Source organism: Dipodomys merriami, unplaced genomic scaffold (assembly GCF_024711535.1).
Source record: "Dipodomys merriami isolate MVZ:Mamm:240054 unplaced genomic scaffold, mDipMer1.0.p SCAF_357, whole genome shotgun sequence".
NCBI classification, from domain to species: Eukaryota; Metazoa; Chordata; class Mammalia; order Rodentia; family Heteromyidae; genus Dipodomys; species Dipodomys merriami.
The window spans coordinates 560,692-576,060 of record NW_027205126.1 but is presented as its reverse complement, the minus strand read 5'-3'; the positions used below and the strand labels follow the sequence as shown (position 1 = coordinate 576,060).

Below are 15,369 nucleotides of genomic sequence, written 5' to 3'. Positions count from 1 at the left end.
GGTTACAACCCCCTGCTCTGACCATACTTTTACCATCATCATCAGCTGAATCAAAGATCACTACACATTTTCTACTCAATTATAGTTTTCCCTAAAAAAAAAACAGAGTACCTCGAAATAGATGCTCATTTTAAAGATCTACTACTATCAATATAATAGGATACAAAATTTAGAGCTTTCTTTAAATGAATATAACTATGGACGTACAGTATACTTTTTTTCTTCCTCTCTTGACTTTTAATTGTCCTTTATCACCCTAGATCTATTATCACTTTCTCCTGGCCTGGATAGCTCTAATGCAAGCTGGAAACATCAGGACTGGTTCTTGGGTTGGTCTTTTACCCACCACAAGAGTTCATAAAGTGGCAAAAAAAAAAAAAAATCACAGCTCTCACCAGATGGCCAAGAGTAATAATCCCTGAAAAACATCACTAGGACCACAGAGCGATCAAAAGTAATCTCAGCTACCCACCATACCTATGACCGACATCCTCTTCCTGACATTGTTGAAGTCCAAAAAGGCCAGCAGTTGATAGGTAACGAGTGTCCCTAATTCCTCTATTGTTATTGTTTCCGGGGTCCGAGACTTAAAAACGAACCCACAGTTTTTAGCCGCAGTCACTAGAGCCCCTTCATCTGGTGACTGAACTTGGTAAATCAGCTGTCCTGAAAAAGAAAGGAAGAAGTATGATAAGAACATTCGCACAATTCCAGTGCCATTCCCAACTCCTTCTTGGATTTGAACTCACAGCCTTAGACTTGTCAAGCATGCCTTCATTCCTTTTTGCCATAGGTATTTATCAGAGAGTCGTGGTTTTGCCCAGGCAAGCCTAGACCATAATGCTTCAACCTACAACCTCCCATATAACTGGGATTACAGACACATACCATCACTACCTCATTATTGGTTGAGATGGAGTCTTACTTAACTTTCTGTCCAAGATGGCCTGCAGTCATGAGAAATATGATCCTCTCAGTCTCTGCCTTCCTAGCAGTTGGGATTACAAGCATGACCCACCACACTTAGCCCAACTTGTTCTCTAATACCCAATATAAGCATCAGCTCCAAAAAATATTTCCAATGCTTAGGTTTCCTTTCCTAGTTACCATCCACCCAGTCTTCTGGGTACCACAGGACATGCTATAGTGTAGTCCCAGTCACCTTAGAGAAAAAAGACCTATTTCTCAGTCTACTTCTCCATGGGCTAAAACTTTCTGAGGTCAGAGACCATACTTTTCTTGTGACTAGAGAAGAGTCACATAATCCTCAGGGTAAGCATCTGAGCTCATTAAATTGATCTTTAAAATCATCATTTCTTATCTACATGGAGGGACCTATGGCTGAAAGAGATGGCGTGATATTTAGAAAGACTGCACGACAAAGAACAAGGGAACTGATTCTCCGATCACCACTTCAGGGAAGCATTGATACCCACTTTAGGAGAACACAGGCAAAATATCCATCAGACAGGAAAGAATCCAGCCAGGATGTTAATACACTAAATTCCTTGATGTTATGTGTGGTAAATGGGACTAAGAGAACTCAGGAGAGGAATGAAATGACAAAAACCAAAAAAAGGAAAACCATAAAATATACTTAATGTAGTATGCAAAGTAAGCTTTCTTACATAAGCTTTCATGATGTTTGTAAAAATTAATTGGAAAAAGAGGGCAGAGACAGATCTATGGTTTATTGATTTGTAGTGATGTTCAAGATAAGATTAGGTGGTTGTATATTAACGGATATATAATGATTGTATGTATTATATTGTATGTATATGCATGTCCACATATAAACACACATACACACACACACACGAGCATGAAGAAAACATATAGAGAAAAAAATGAAGCTGCTAAACGCAGCTTTACTCACAAAAGCCCAAGGCTAGAAAGAACCCACATGGGCATCAACAGAACTAGAAAGAAAAATGGGGCCTCTTCATGTAAAGGAATACTACTTAGCAATAAAGCAATTAAACAATCAATTGATTTAACAACACAGATAAATGACAGAATCTACCCTGTGTCAAAGAGGCTACACACAAAAAGTATATGCACCGTTGGATTCCATTGATATGAATGACAAAAATAGGCAAAACCCACGATGGGTGATAAGAATCAGAGCTGTACTTGGTTTGTGAGTATTGAATAATCAAGGACAAGAATGCTTTGTCTGGAAAGATTGAAGAGATTTATACCTTGATAGGACCACTGATTACATAGATTTATGTAATTGCTAAATCTCATCAAACTATATATATAACAAGAAAATAATGTTGGAAAAGCAAATATTATAATAAGCTACAAACGAGAAATATGAGGGATAATATATAGATTTGATCATCAAAGAAACAAAAAAATACTTCATGGGACTAGAGGCATGGCTCATAGGGTAGAGTGCCAGTCGATGAGCAAAAGTGTCAGATACTGAGTTCAAAGTCCAGGTCTCAGACCAAAAAAGAGAAAAAGAACCAACCCAAAACACACCTCCAAACATTTGCAAAAGAAAATGAAGGAAGGTTCAAGCCACCCCCTAGATTCTCCAAACTCAAAAGTCAACAAATGACACCAGAAGTGGTCTTGGGACATGATGAGCAGAAGGAAATCAGAATTCTCTTCAGCCTTGCTGGGCGCCTCTCTTGCCAGTGTGCTCTGAGTAGCAGCTTGCAAGTGTTCCTTCTATGCTGAGGATACAGTCTCCGTCAGGGAGATACCTCAGTTTCTTGGGACTGGAGACCAAAGCTAAGGAGAACCTGAAGTAGCTTCACACTTCCAGAGGAGGAGGAGAAAAAGGAAAAAAAGAAAGCCAAGGTATTCATGGCCTGATAAATAACGTGGAACCCATAAGCTAACAGTCAGCTCTCTCAAATGGGAGCTTGGCAGATACGCTTGTAGCACCAAACCTGGCAAAACAAGAGAGTCATCTAGGTGTCCTGTGGATTTCAGGAAGATGTCACCAACGCCTAGGAGACAAACCATATGTTCTGCCTCCCCCATACAATCTCAGGAGACAGACAGCTGTAAGGAGAATCAACACTCACCCAAGGACTGTCACAAACACACACAGGAATGACAGCCACAAATCACTGGACGTTATAGAACAACAACACGAAAACTGGACAAAGAGCTCAGAAGACACAGAACACTCGATAAAATGAAGCATAATAGAGGGAAACAAAAGAAAATTCCAAATTAAGTATAATTAATATCCTCGACGAGGTCTAAAGAATATCGTAATGTTAATGGAAAACAGATTGCCATTAAAACAAAATAGACTTGGGGAAATGAAATAAACTCAAAAGGCCGAAACAAAAGAGGCTTACTTAGAAGGACATATTCCCAAATGGAAAGACAATTATTCCCTATTGATGTTAATATTATAAAGATCAGTTAAAGTCAGAAATATAATTATGTGAGTCTTCAAAGTGATTAAAATCGGAGGAATGGGTTAATTCAGTAACATCCAGGACAAAATTATGGCTTGAATGTAGTCCCAAGATGAAAAGACAAACAAATAAGCTCAAATACATACATTATACACACACACACACACACACACACACACACACACACACACACACACACACACATATATGCAAAGACAGAATTGCATGTATGCACACATACATGTGATACATATATATATATATACATACATATATAACTTTTATGATGGAATTACTCAGGTAGTAATTTTAACTGGAGATTTGGTAGCATGAAAAAAATTCTACATCATATTCTGAAAGTCTTTCCTTCCTTTGTTCCTCTCCCTCTCTCTCTCCCCTTTCTTTCCCTCCCTTTTCCCTTTCTTTCTTCCTTCATTTCTTCTGTGTTGTTTTCTACCTTCCTTCCTTTCTTAGGTATTTAATTCGTTTTTGTGCTCTATAGCTTTTACCATTCCTCTAGTCCTTCCACCTCCAACCCCCATTTTTTTGCTTTAGTTACTTTTCCTTTTTTTTGTATGTTTTTTATTGTAAAAATGCTGTACAGAGGGGTTACAGTTACATGAGCAAGGTCATGACAAAGGAGGAGGCAACAATGCGCAATAGGTAAGTATATTCTTTTTTTTTTTTTTTTGGTCCGGTTGTGGGGCCTGAACTCTGGGCCTGGGCGCTGTCCCTCAGCTCTTCAGCTCAAGGCTAGTGCTCTACCACTTGAGCCACAGCGCCACTTCCGACTTTTTTCTTTTTGCTTATGTAGTGCTGGGGAATCGAACCCAGGGCCTCATGCATGCAAGGCAAGCGCTCTACCACTGAGCCACCTTCCCAGCCCCAATAAGTATATTCTTGATGTTCTATATTTAGTTCAAAAAATCCTGCAAATTTAATATGTGTTTGTTTTGCTTAAATAAAGATAAGGCCTTTCATTCTTGTATTTTGAATATTTTTTTTTTGGGGGGGGGGGTCTGGTCATGGGGCCTGAACTCTGGGCCTGGGCACTGTCCCTCAGCTCTTCAGCTCAAGGCTAGCGCTCTACCACTTGAGCCACAGCACCACTTCTGGCTTTTTGTTTATGTGGTGCTGGGGAATCGAACCCAGGGCCTCATGTATGCAAGGCAAGAGCTCTACCACTGAGCCACCTTCCCAGCCCCGGCCTTTCATTCTTGTAATCCTAACAACTCAGGAAATGAAGATAGGGTATATGGTGGTTTGAAGTCAGTCTGGACAAAATGTGAGTCCCTCATGCCAACCAATACAAAAAAAAAGCTGGGTGTGGTAGCATACACCTGTCACCCCAGCTCTGTAAATAGGAAGATCAGGGTCCCAGCCAGCTTAAGTGCAAAGGCAAGACCCTGTTTGAAAAATAACTATAGCAGAAGCGCTGAAGTCATAATCTTATTTTGGTAGAGAGCCTGCCTAGCAAGCACAAAGCCCTCAGTTCAAACTCTATTACCACCAAAAATACAAAAACAGGAACAAAAAATCTTAACCTCTCAGAAATACTTTCCACTTACCTGCACTCGTTTCCTCTGACATCACTGTGTGGCAGAGAGCAAGTAACCGAAAGAATTCATGGACTTTGGGATCGCCCAGCTGAATGGACTCCATCAGACTGTGGTCACAGAACTGACATGTCCTCTTTGCTTGAGATCTGACAGAGAAATCCACAGGCTTTTCTCCCTGTAAGACAACAGTGGCATCACTAAAAACAGCCACAGAAGTTGAAAGGTACAGCTGTTAAAAGTCCTTGTTGCTCATGCCTATACTCCTAGCTACTCCTGAGCTCTGAGGATTGAGGTTCAAGGCCAGCCCAGGCAGAAACATCCCCGTCTCTTATCTCCAATAAACGGTTCAAAAACCGGAAGTGAAACTGTGGTTTAAAGCGGTAAAGCTCAGGGACAGCAACCAGGCCCTAAGTTCAAGCCCCACAACCGCCAAAAAAAAAAAAAAAAAAAAAAAATATTTAATTTTTTTTTTCTTCAGTCCTTGTTGTTGGACGCCAGTGGCTCACATGTATACTTCTAGCTATTCAGGAGGCTGAGATCTGAGGATCATGGTTTGAAGCCTCGAAGCCAGCCCAGCCTATGAGATGCTACAATTAACCACCACACAAACCAAAAAAAGGGGGGGGGGATAAAGAGAAAAAGGGAGTTTGAATGCAGCCACAATATTCAATGCATAGCTGTGAAAGTTTTTACAAAATGGGCTGTGTGGGGTTGGGAAGGATGGGAGAGAATAATAACACTGATCGAGATGCATTGCATTTGTAAACTGATTTGTTGAACAGTAAGTCTTTTGTACAGCTACTCAATGTTAATAAAAGGTAGAAGTGCAGCTAGGGCTCAAGTAGTAGCTGATAGCCTTGAATAAAAAAGCTAAGGACAGCACCCAGGCCCTGATTCCAAGCTTATATGTTGTCTGGTGATAGTGCAAATCATGCCTTATCATATTAAATCAGGAACTTATCTCTTCCATACCTTAGCCATTTCTTTCTTCTCGCTGACTTCATCATGTTTTTCACCTGCCAGAACAAACATTGAAGATCAAATGAAAGTAAAATTAGTCAGGAGCCAGTGGCTCACTCCTGTAATCTCAGGAGGCTGAGACCTAAGGAACTGTAGTTCAAAGTCAACCCAGCAAAAAAGTCTGGGAGACTGTATCTCCAATTAGCCAGCAAAAAGTTGGGCTAGAGGTATGGCTCAAGTGGTAGAATGCCAATCATGAGCAAGAAAGCTGAGCAAGAGCATAAGGCCCTGAGTTCAAACCCTGTATCAGGGGGAAAAAAGTAAAATTAAAACTATATTTACACATTTAGTTTTAAGAAATGCACTTATTTCTTAAAGCACCATCACTAGATAGCAATATAAATTCAAACATAGGAGTATTAGAATTCCTAATCCTGCCTATTAATGTAGAGAGATACTCGTGGATCTAAATAGAACTAAACTGAAGTTGAAATTTAAAAAAAAACCTACATTAAAGATTATAATGTGGTATTCGTACATTTTATTACTTTGTTAAACTATACTGTTTCCAAAAGGCAGAGTTTTGTCTTTCCTGACCTCACAGCAGAAGAATCAAAGATGATAACAATAAAGTTGGTGGCCCAGATCTATGATCCTAGCTACTCAGGAGGCTAAGAGATGAGGATCACAGTTCGAAGCCAATCCAGCCAAGAAATGTTCATGAGACTCTTATCTCTAATTAATCACCAAAAAGCCAGAGGTGGAGCTGTGGCTCAAGGGGTAGAGTACTCACCTTGAACAAAAAAACCTCAGAGACAGTGCCCAGGCCCTAAGGTCAAGTCTCAGAACTAGCACTTGCATGCACACATGCACAAAATATACCTAGTAGGTACATTTTGGCCTAACTTGGGTTTAGCAGAAAACATAGCTATGTGCCAGAAACTTAAAGCATTTCCTTTTTATTTATTGTACGGATATAGAAAATAGAAGAGACATCGGGTGAAAAATAAAATCATTAATTATTCCATTGCCCAAAGATGGCCAGTATTTGTAGGAATTTGTGTGTCTATGTAAAAATATAAAGACATACTCATCATAATCTTCACCAATTTCTGGTTCCTGTCCTATGAACATTTCTCTTATCATTAAAAATCCTTTATGAATCATATTTTTTGCGAGGATGAGGGCCAGTCATGGAGCTTGAACTCTGGGCACTGTCCCTCAGCTCTTCACCTCAAGGCTAGAGCTCTACCACTTGAGCCAAAGTGCCGCTTCTGGTTTTCTGGTGGTTAATTGGAGATAAAGACTTTGCTGCCTGGCCTGGCTTTGAACTGCGGTCCTCAGATCTCAGTCTCCTAAGTAGTTTAGGATTACAGGCGTGAGCCACCAGTGCCTAGCATGAATCATTATTTTGATTATAGAGTAGCATCATTTATTTTAGCTTCCCATTATTGCAGGCCATTTAAGATTTTTCTGACTCTGCCTTGGTATTGGAAGGCTGAATACTCTAGGCTAGGATTTCTTATGTATAGTGATAATAATGAGCTATCTGCATCCACCTGGTAACTGAGCACTTATTGTGAATACTTAAAGTGAAAGATGGACATTTTCATTCCTTTTTTTATAGCAAGGGGAGCTATAGGGGAGGAATAGGACTCAAAGCCAAACACTGAGGCCAACAGTCAGCCTGGTGAGCATTTGAACCCAGCTCCCTCCTCCTTTCTACACTGTGCTCTGGCACAAACACTCAGCATATAGTTATTTGGTTTTTGTGGGGCACAGTACCAAATCTGCAAAACCATGTGCCTGCTCTGCACCAGTCCCTGAGCTAGTGACAGAATCCAGCCAGGTACCTGGAATCTGAGCCTCAAATCTGCCATGATGGCCTCAGTATCCCACTTGTAGTCATTCTAATAAGATGAAAGGGGGGAGGGGAGGAGAAGGTGGTGAATAGAGAAGACTGCATGCTTGTGTTGTGATTTCACACACACACACACACACACACACACACACACACACACTCAGGCATTTATGGGACTGCTGATGCAAGGAAAGAAAAGTTAATAATTTTTCATTCAGAACACAGATTTAGATGGATCAGAATAGAATGTCAAATTTTCACACGGCCCAGATCTATCACTGAAACAAGCCCAAGTTATACCGAAACAAGAAAGAGGGATCCTAAGACCTTCTGGGGGTACTTCAGGAAGGATATATTTTATTGGTATTATAAACTATAATGGCTTATAAGGCCAATGGTCTAATGGGATTACTTAAGTCTTTCCATTACTTCCCTGAATTTTATGGGGAAAATTACAGGGTATCATGGGGTGTATAAACTCAGAGATTTGCAAACATCTTGAGATAGATACCTGTGACGCCTTCTCTGAGATCGGCCCTTTAATGAGCATTTTGGTGAGGGAATCAGTGATGTACCCATCACTGAAGGAAAGATAAAAATCTAGGCCACATTGCAATTCAAGGGGAAACTAACTCTTGCCCCTGAATTGAAAAGGAACGGTTGGGGGGAGCCTTCTTAAAATTTGAGGGGCTACCTCAAAGGAACAGCTCAAAACTTAGCTGTTCAATGGCTGGGTTCTGACAGACATTCCCATTTCAAGAATAAAACCTCGAGCCCGGTGCTGGTGGCTCATGCTTGTAATCTTAGCTACTCAGAAAGCTGAGAAACGAGGAACATGGTTTGAACCCTAGACCAGGGAAGGAAAGTCCATGATACCCTCATCTCTAGTTCACTACCAAAAAGCCAAAGCTAAAGGATAGCACCCGGGGCCCTGAGTTCAAGTCCCAGTACCACCACAAATAAACAGGAAAGAAAGCAGAAAGACCTATTACATCTTATCAAAGCAAAACAGACACATCAAGGGCAAGACAATTTTTTTTTTTGGGGGGGGGGTCTGGTCGTGGGGCCTGAACTCTGGGCCTGGGCACTGTCCCTCAGCTCTTCAGCTCAAGGCTGGCGCTCTACCACTTGGCCACAGCGCAATTCCGGCTTTTTTCTTTTTGCTTATGTTGTGCTGAGGAATCAAACCCAGGGCCTCAGGCATGCAAGGCAAGCACTCTACCATTGAGCCACCTTCCCAGCCCCAAGGGCAAGATAATTTTATCCCTGCAAATCATTCAAGTATTTTAAACCAACCCACTTCACTCAAGAATGACTCAATATTGAGCCAAAACACTGTTCATGGAGGCTAGATATCACCTGACCATGACATCAGAACTAGGCAACACATGGTTCTAGGTTGCTGTATTTTATAGCAGCTATCAATCTCCCAGGCAGTCTCTGGATGGCAGGTGTTTCCAATACATAAAAGCCTCTAGACTTCATTATTTCGAATGTTTTATGACTCTTACGAATCCTACTAGCTTTATCCATACGCAGGAAACACTCCCCCACCCCCCACCGCCCTAATTCTTAAAGGATGGTTGCCACGCGGTTCTTTTTGACTTCCATGTCTTCTGGCCCTGCTTGTGGCAGCCTGTCAACTGAATTTCCCATGGCACTTCCTAAATAAGATAAGCGAAAAACCAACACTCTGCCTCACCTTGAGGATTGAAAGAGAAAGTCATTTACAGGGGGAAATGAATCAAGATGGATGGATGGATGGATAGACAGACAGACAAGGACACCAGAAAAGTATAATTAATAAGTATGAAAATGGTCAGACTCAGACATTAAAACCAATAAATAAAAACTAAAATAAGCAGCCACTACCTCTCCTCTGGCTATGCCTAGATGTTTAGATGTTTGGTTATAAGAACAGGAAAAACATGAAAAGGGCTATCTTAGAACTGCCTCTTCCTTTGATATGTTAAAAAAATCTTAACATGAGGAGAGAGACAGAGTGTAATGAATGCCTAGCAAAGTCCTGTGCCTTTTGATATGCCTCGATCCTATCTCCATGTTTTAACACAGTACAGCACACATCTTACCCACCCCAAACCATTTCATCCAAGGATTAGGGTAGACTCTCCCAGCTCAGAAAGTATAAAAGCCACACATTTTTTTAAAAAGCTACCAAGCTGGGAAGGTGGCTCAGTGGTAGAGTGCTTGCCTAGCATGCATGAATCCCTGAGTTTGATTCTTCAGTACCACATGCATAGAAAAAGCTAAAGTGGCACTGAGGCTCAAGTGTTAGCTTGCTAGCCTTGAGCAAAAGAAGCTCAGGGACAGTGCCCAGGCCCTGAGTTCAAGCCCCAGGACTGGCAAAAAAAAAAAAAAAAAAAAAGCTACCATTTAGCTGGATACCAGTGGCTCACACTTGCAATCTTAGATCTCAAGACTGTGTGATTTGAGGATCACAGTTCAAAGCCAGCCCTGGTAGGGAAGATCATGAGACTCTTACCTCCAATTAACCACCAAAAAGCCAGAAGTGAGACTGTGGCTCAAGTGGTAAAGCACCAACCCTGAGTGAAAAAACTCAAGGACAGACCCTGAGTTTAAGCCCCAGGATTCCCCTCCCCCCCAAAAAAAGAGAAAGAAAGAAGAAAAAGTCTGAACAAGAAATGTTTCATCCTCATTGTTCATTTCTCCCTATTCTTATCCTGCTATACCAAGATACATTCTTGGTTCAACTTCAAAAAAAATCTTTAAAAATAAGTTATTTTAAGGTTGCTTCTTAGAATTGAAATTATCAACATGGATCAAAAGAATAAAAAATACTCCCGAATTTGAAAAAAAACACCTAATATTCTAAAGTGTAATCATTTAAACCACTACTTGAATTAAGCCAGTATTTTTAGAGTCTTTTAAAGTATCGTCTAAGACATTTTTTTCCTGGTATTGGGGCTTGAACTCAGAATCTGGGCACTGTCGCTGACCTTTTTCACTCAAGTCAGATACTCTGACACTTGAGCCACAGCCTCACTTGTTGTTGGTTTGTTGTGGTGGTTGTGGTTTGGTGGTTAATTGGAGTCTCATGGATTTTCCTGCCTGGGCTAACTTCAAACCAGATCCTCAAATCTCAACCTCCTTGAGTAGCCAGGATTATGGGCATGAGCCACCACCACCAGGTATAAATAGACTTAACCCCCCCCCCAAAAAACAGAGCATTTATCTTTTCAAACGCATGCGAATGGCAGCTGGATTGGGGAAATAGCTGGTCTGGCCAGTGATGGTCCCTCAGGGTGTGAGTTTTCAGGGAACTGACAGTAAATTCTCACAAATGTTTGCTCTAGCATCAAGCCCAGAGCTAACAAGGAACAAGCATAAAATCAAGCAGGCTGCCAAGAACTCATCCTTCTGGGATGTGGGTGTCTGGAACACCACGGAAGAGTCACACAACTGAGGGGTGCTCAGGATGTGCAGCATCCACCAACTGCAGCAGACCCAGACTTCTACCTAAATTAGGCACCATGGATCCATGAGCACCAAGCCAAGTGCTGCTAAGAACATATTAATGAGAAGGTCATGGTGGAATTTGGAGGTGGGGGGAGTGAAGGAGGAAGACAGTATTTCAAAAATGATATTATAGGGGGAGGTGGCGAAGAGAGGGCAGAAGGATGGAGAGAGGAAGGGGGGTGAACATCGTCACGATATTTAATATACATGTGTGAACTGAAAACCAAGTAACTTGAGGGAATGGAGTAGGGCCAGGAGAAATGGGGGAAAGCCCTCTGTACAACACCTGAAAGATGATAAAAATAAATGGTTAATTTTTAACACTTTAAATGATATTTCTTTCCAAACATATTGGCTCATGCCTGCAATCCTCCCTACTTAGGAGGCTGAGATCAGGAGGATAACAGTTTGAGGTCAGTCTTAGCGCGCGCGTGCGCACGCACACACACACACACACACACACACACACACACACACACACGAGTGCACGCACGCAGATTTCACCTCAACCCATAAAAAGAGGTGAGGTGTGGTGATGCATGTCTGTCATCTCAGGTATATAAAAAACCTACCTAGGAGAATCACAGTCCAGGCATAAATCTAAAACCCTATTTGAAAAACAACTGAAACAAAAAAGGTGGAGGGAAAATGGCTCAAGTGGTAGGGCATCTGCCTATCAAGTACAAAGCTCCAGGACTGCCCAGCACCGATGCTGTTATTCCAAGAACATTCAACGTCATTAAGAAAAAGAAAGCGCGGCTCTTACCGTAGATTTTCCCATTAATGGAACACTTTTTAAAAGTCATGATGTTCTGAGTAAGGGTGCCCGTTTTGTCAGAGAAAACATATTCAATCTGGCCCAGCTCCTCATTAAGGGTGGTCGTCCGAGCTTCGGCAGGTGTGCCTTTGCCTGAGTAATACATCTTCCGATCCCAGTTTATAAAATAACTGTGGCCCAGACGAATGACTTCCACACTGTGGAAAAGAGAGAGAGATAGAGAGCGAAAGAGAGAGAAAGGAAGGAAAGCACAGAAGGAAGGAAGGAGAGACAAGGAAGGAAGGAAGGAAGGAAGGAAGGAAGGAAGGAAGGAAGGAAGGAAGGAAGGAAAGAAAGAAAGAAAGAAAGAAAGAAAGAAAGAAAGAAAGAAAGAAAGAAAGAAAGAAGGAAGGAAGGAAGGAAGGAAGGAAGGAAGGAAGGAAGGAGAGCTCCATTAACTTCAGAACATACAGAGATTTGCCAAAAAAAAAAAAAAAATGAAATCTGCCAAAGTCCTTAGAGTTTTAGAGGCGGGGTAAGTGAATCTCCAAGTGCCAGTGGCTCACACTTGTAATCCTACTCAGGAGGCTGAAATCTTTGGATCACAGTTCAAAGCCAGTCTGGGCAGGAAAAGTCCATGAGACTCTTATTTCCAATTAACCACCAGAAAATTGAAAGTGGCACTGTGACTCAAGTGGTAGAGTGCTAGCCTTGAGCTATTGAGGCTCAGGGATAGCACCCAGGCCCAGAGTTCAAGCCCCACAACTACCACCAACAACAACAATAAAGATAGATAAAAGATACTCTATCCCAAGGTCTCAGTGATCTAAAGAGTGTCTGTTCATAAACCCCAGAACCATAAGACCAGAGGGGGAGCCTAGCATAAGCCTTTAGGCAATGGTTTTCTGTTCACCTCAAACAAGCTCAGTAGAGATTTCTGCATAGCATATTACTTTGCATCTCTTCTTATATCTTCATGGGAAAAGATACTTGTCCTGATGGGCATGGTAACTCCTGCCTGTAATTCTACCTACACAGGAGGCTGAGATCTGAGGATCACAATTCAAAGCCTGTTCTGGGCAGGAAAATCTATGAAACTCTTTTGTCTCCAATTAACTATCAAAAAGCCAAAAGCAGAGTTGTGGCTCAAAGTAGTAGAACACTAGTCTTGAGTACAAAAGCTCGGGGATAGTGCCTAGGCCCTGAATTCCAGCCCTAAGACTGAAACACACACACACACACACACACACACACACACACACACACACACACACACACACACACACACACACACACACACACACACACACACACACACACACACACACACACACACACACACACACACACACACACACACACACACACACACACACACACACACACACACACGCGCGCGCTGTTTGTCTTATGTCCAATAGACAGAAATGTGCTGTGATATATTGACAGACAGACACACACACACACACACGCTGTTTGTCTTATGTCCAATAGACAGAAATGTGCTGTGATATATTGACAGAATTTCACGTTGGCAAAAGAGGTCTAAGTGGCATCTCCAGAAAGCACAAAGCAAACCGTAACAGCCACCGAGTGAAAACAGGGGTGTATCATCAGGCTGCTGTGCCCACTTCCTCAGAAAAGAACACCATCTCACATGGCAGTGGTGATCAGGACTTCCTGCCTCCAGAAATGGGATTTCTGTGGCCAACAGCAGTCTGAGTTCTTTCTGTGCATCACACAAACTGCCAAAGGGACTTCCGAGATTATAGTAATGTCGGATTATAGAGAAGTACCTTCTACCATAGTTTAATGAAAATATCATCTTATTACTTTTACTCCTATTTCTTTTTTGCTTAACTATTTTTTGTCTTTTCTTTTTTGGTACTGGTTTTTTTTTTTTTTTTTTTTGCTTGCTTAACTGTATTTTTTGTCTTTTCTTTTTTGGTGCAGGGATTGAACGCAGGCCGCTGTACTTGCTAGACCAGCTCCTTGCCACTGCGCCACATCCCAGCCCCACTGGTTCTTTTCTGATCACTTTCTTTCCAATTTTATCAGCCAATTGTATTTTCTTCTTTGACCAATCTGATGGTAATTGCCAACTTTCTTTGTCTGATATTAGCATATTTCTTACTGATTTATGTGAAGTTTGATACTATAAATTTGATCAAAAAAAGAAATATCGTACCCAAATAATTCTTTGTCTTAATCTTGTTTCTAGGTTCTCTCTCTCTCTCTCTCTCTCTCCCCTCTCCCTCTCCCTCTCCCTCTCCCTCTCCCTCTCCCTCTCCCTCTCCCTCTCCCTCTCCCTCCTCTCCCTCCTCTCCCTCCTCTCCCTCCTCTCCCTCTCTCCCTCCTCTCCCTCCCCCCTCCCTCCCCCCTCCCCCCCCTCCCTCCCCCTCCTCCCCCCTCCCTCCCCCTCCCCCCTCCCTCCCCCCCCCCTCCTCCCCCTCCCCCCTCCCTCCCCCTCCCCCCCCTCCCTCCCCCTCCCCCCTCCCTCCCCCTCCTCCCCCTCCCTCCCCCTCCCCTCCCCCCTCCCCCCCTCCCTCCCCCTCCCCCCCTCCCTCCCCCTCCCCCCCTCCCTCCCCCTCCCTCCCCTCCCTCCCTCCCTCCCCTCTCTCCCCTCCCTCCCTCCCCTCCCCTCCCTCCCTCCCTCCCTCCCTCCTCCCTCCCTCCCTCCCTCCCTCTCTCTCTCTCTCTCTCTCTCTCTCTCTCTCTCTCTCTCTCTCTCTCTCTCTCTCTCTCTCTCTCTCTCTCTCTCTCTCTCTCTCTCTCTCTCTCTCTCTCTCTCTCTCTCTCTCTCTCTCTCTCTCTCTCTCTCTCTCTCTCTCTCTCTCTCTCTCTCTCTCTCTCTCTCGTGTCAATTGTGGGGCTTGTACTGTGGGCCTGGCTGCTATCCCTGAACTCTTCAGCTCAAGGCCAGCACTCTATCACTTGAGCCACAGCGCCACTTCCAGTTTTCTGGTGGTTAACTGGAGATAAGAGTCTTGTGGACTTTCCTGCCTGGGCTGGCTTTGCAATGTGATCCTCAGATCTCAGCCTCCTGAGTAGCTAGGATTACAGGCATGAACCACCAGCACCCAGCCGCATTTTCTCTTTTTAACTTATCAAATTTAATTAAAGTTTATAGATTTGGGAAATTTGTTTAAATAGACATTCCCTATAGCAAGATTATATATTATATATGAATATATAATAGATGTATAATATAATCAAGATTATATATTCATGCATATGTATATATGTGTTATACTATTATTTTACCTGTAATTTTTTATATCAATGAATCTAGTAACTAAGAAGTTAGTCTCATTTTTTTTTTCCAAACACAAAGATTTTTCAACA

At 42.4% G+C, this 15,369-nt stretch overlaps 1 protein-coding gene across 4 annotated transcripts in view; it reads right to left on the bottom strand.

The window, feature by feature from the left end:
- Positions 1-15,369, bottom strand: part of Atp8b4 (ATPase phospholipid transporting 8B4 (putative)) — a 142,443-nt gene that overhangs the window by 47,058 nt on the left and 80,016 nt on the right. For all 4 annotated transcript variants that reach the window (XM_069988390.1, XM_069988392.1, XM_069988391.1 and 1 more), the window contains 4 exons: positions 12,034-12,242; positions 5,921-5,964; positions 4,958-5,123; positions 478-666 (listed from right to left, as the gene is read on the bottom strand). In XM_069988390.1, the coding sequence (XP_069844491.1) occupies positions 478-666; positions 4,958-5,123; positions 5,921-5,964; positions 12,034-12,242 (608 nt within the window). The remainder of the gene's footprint in view (positions 1-477; positions 667-4,957; positions 5,124-5,920; positions 5,965-12,033; positions 12,243-15,369) is intronic.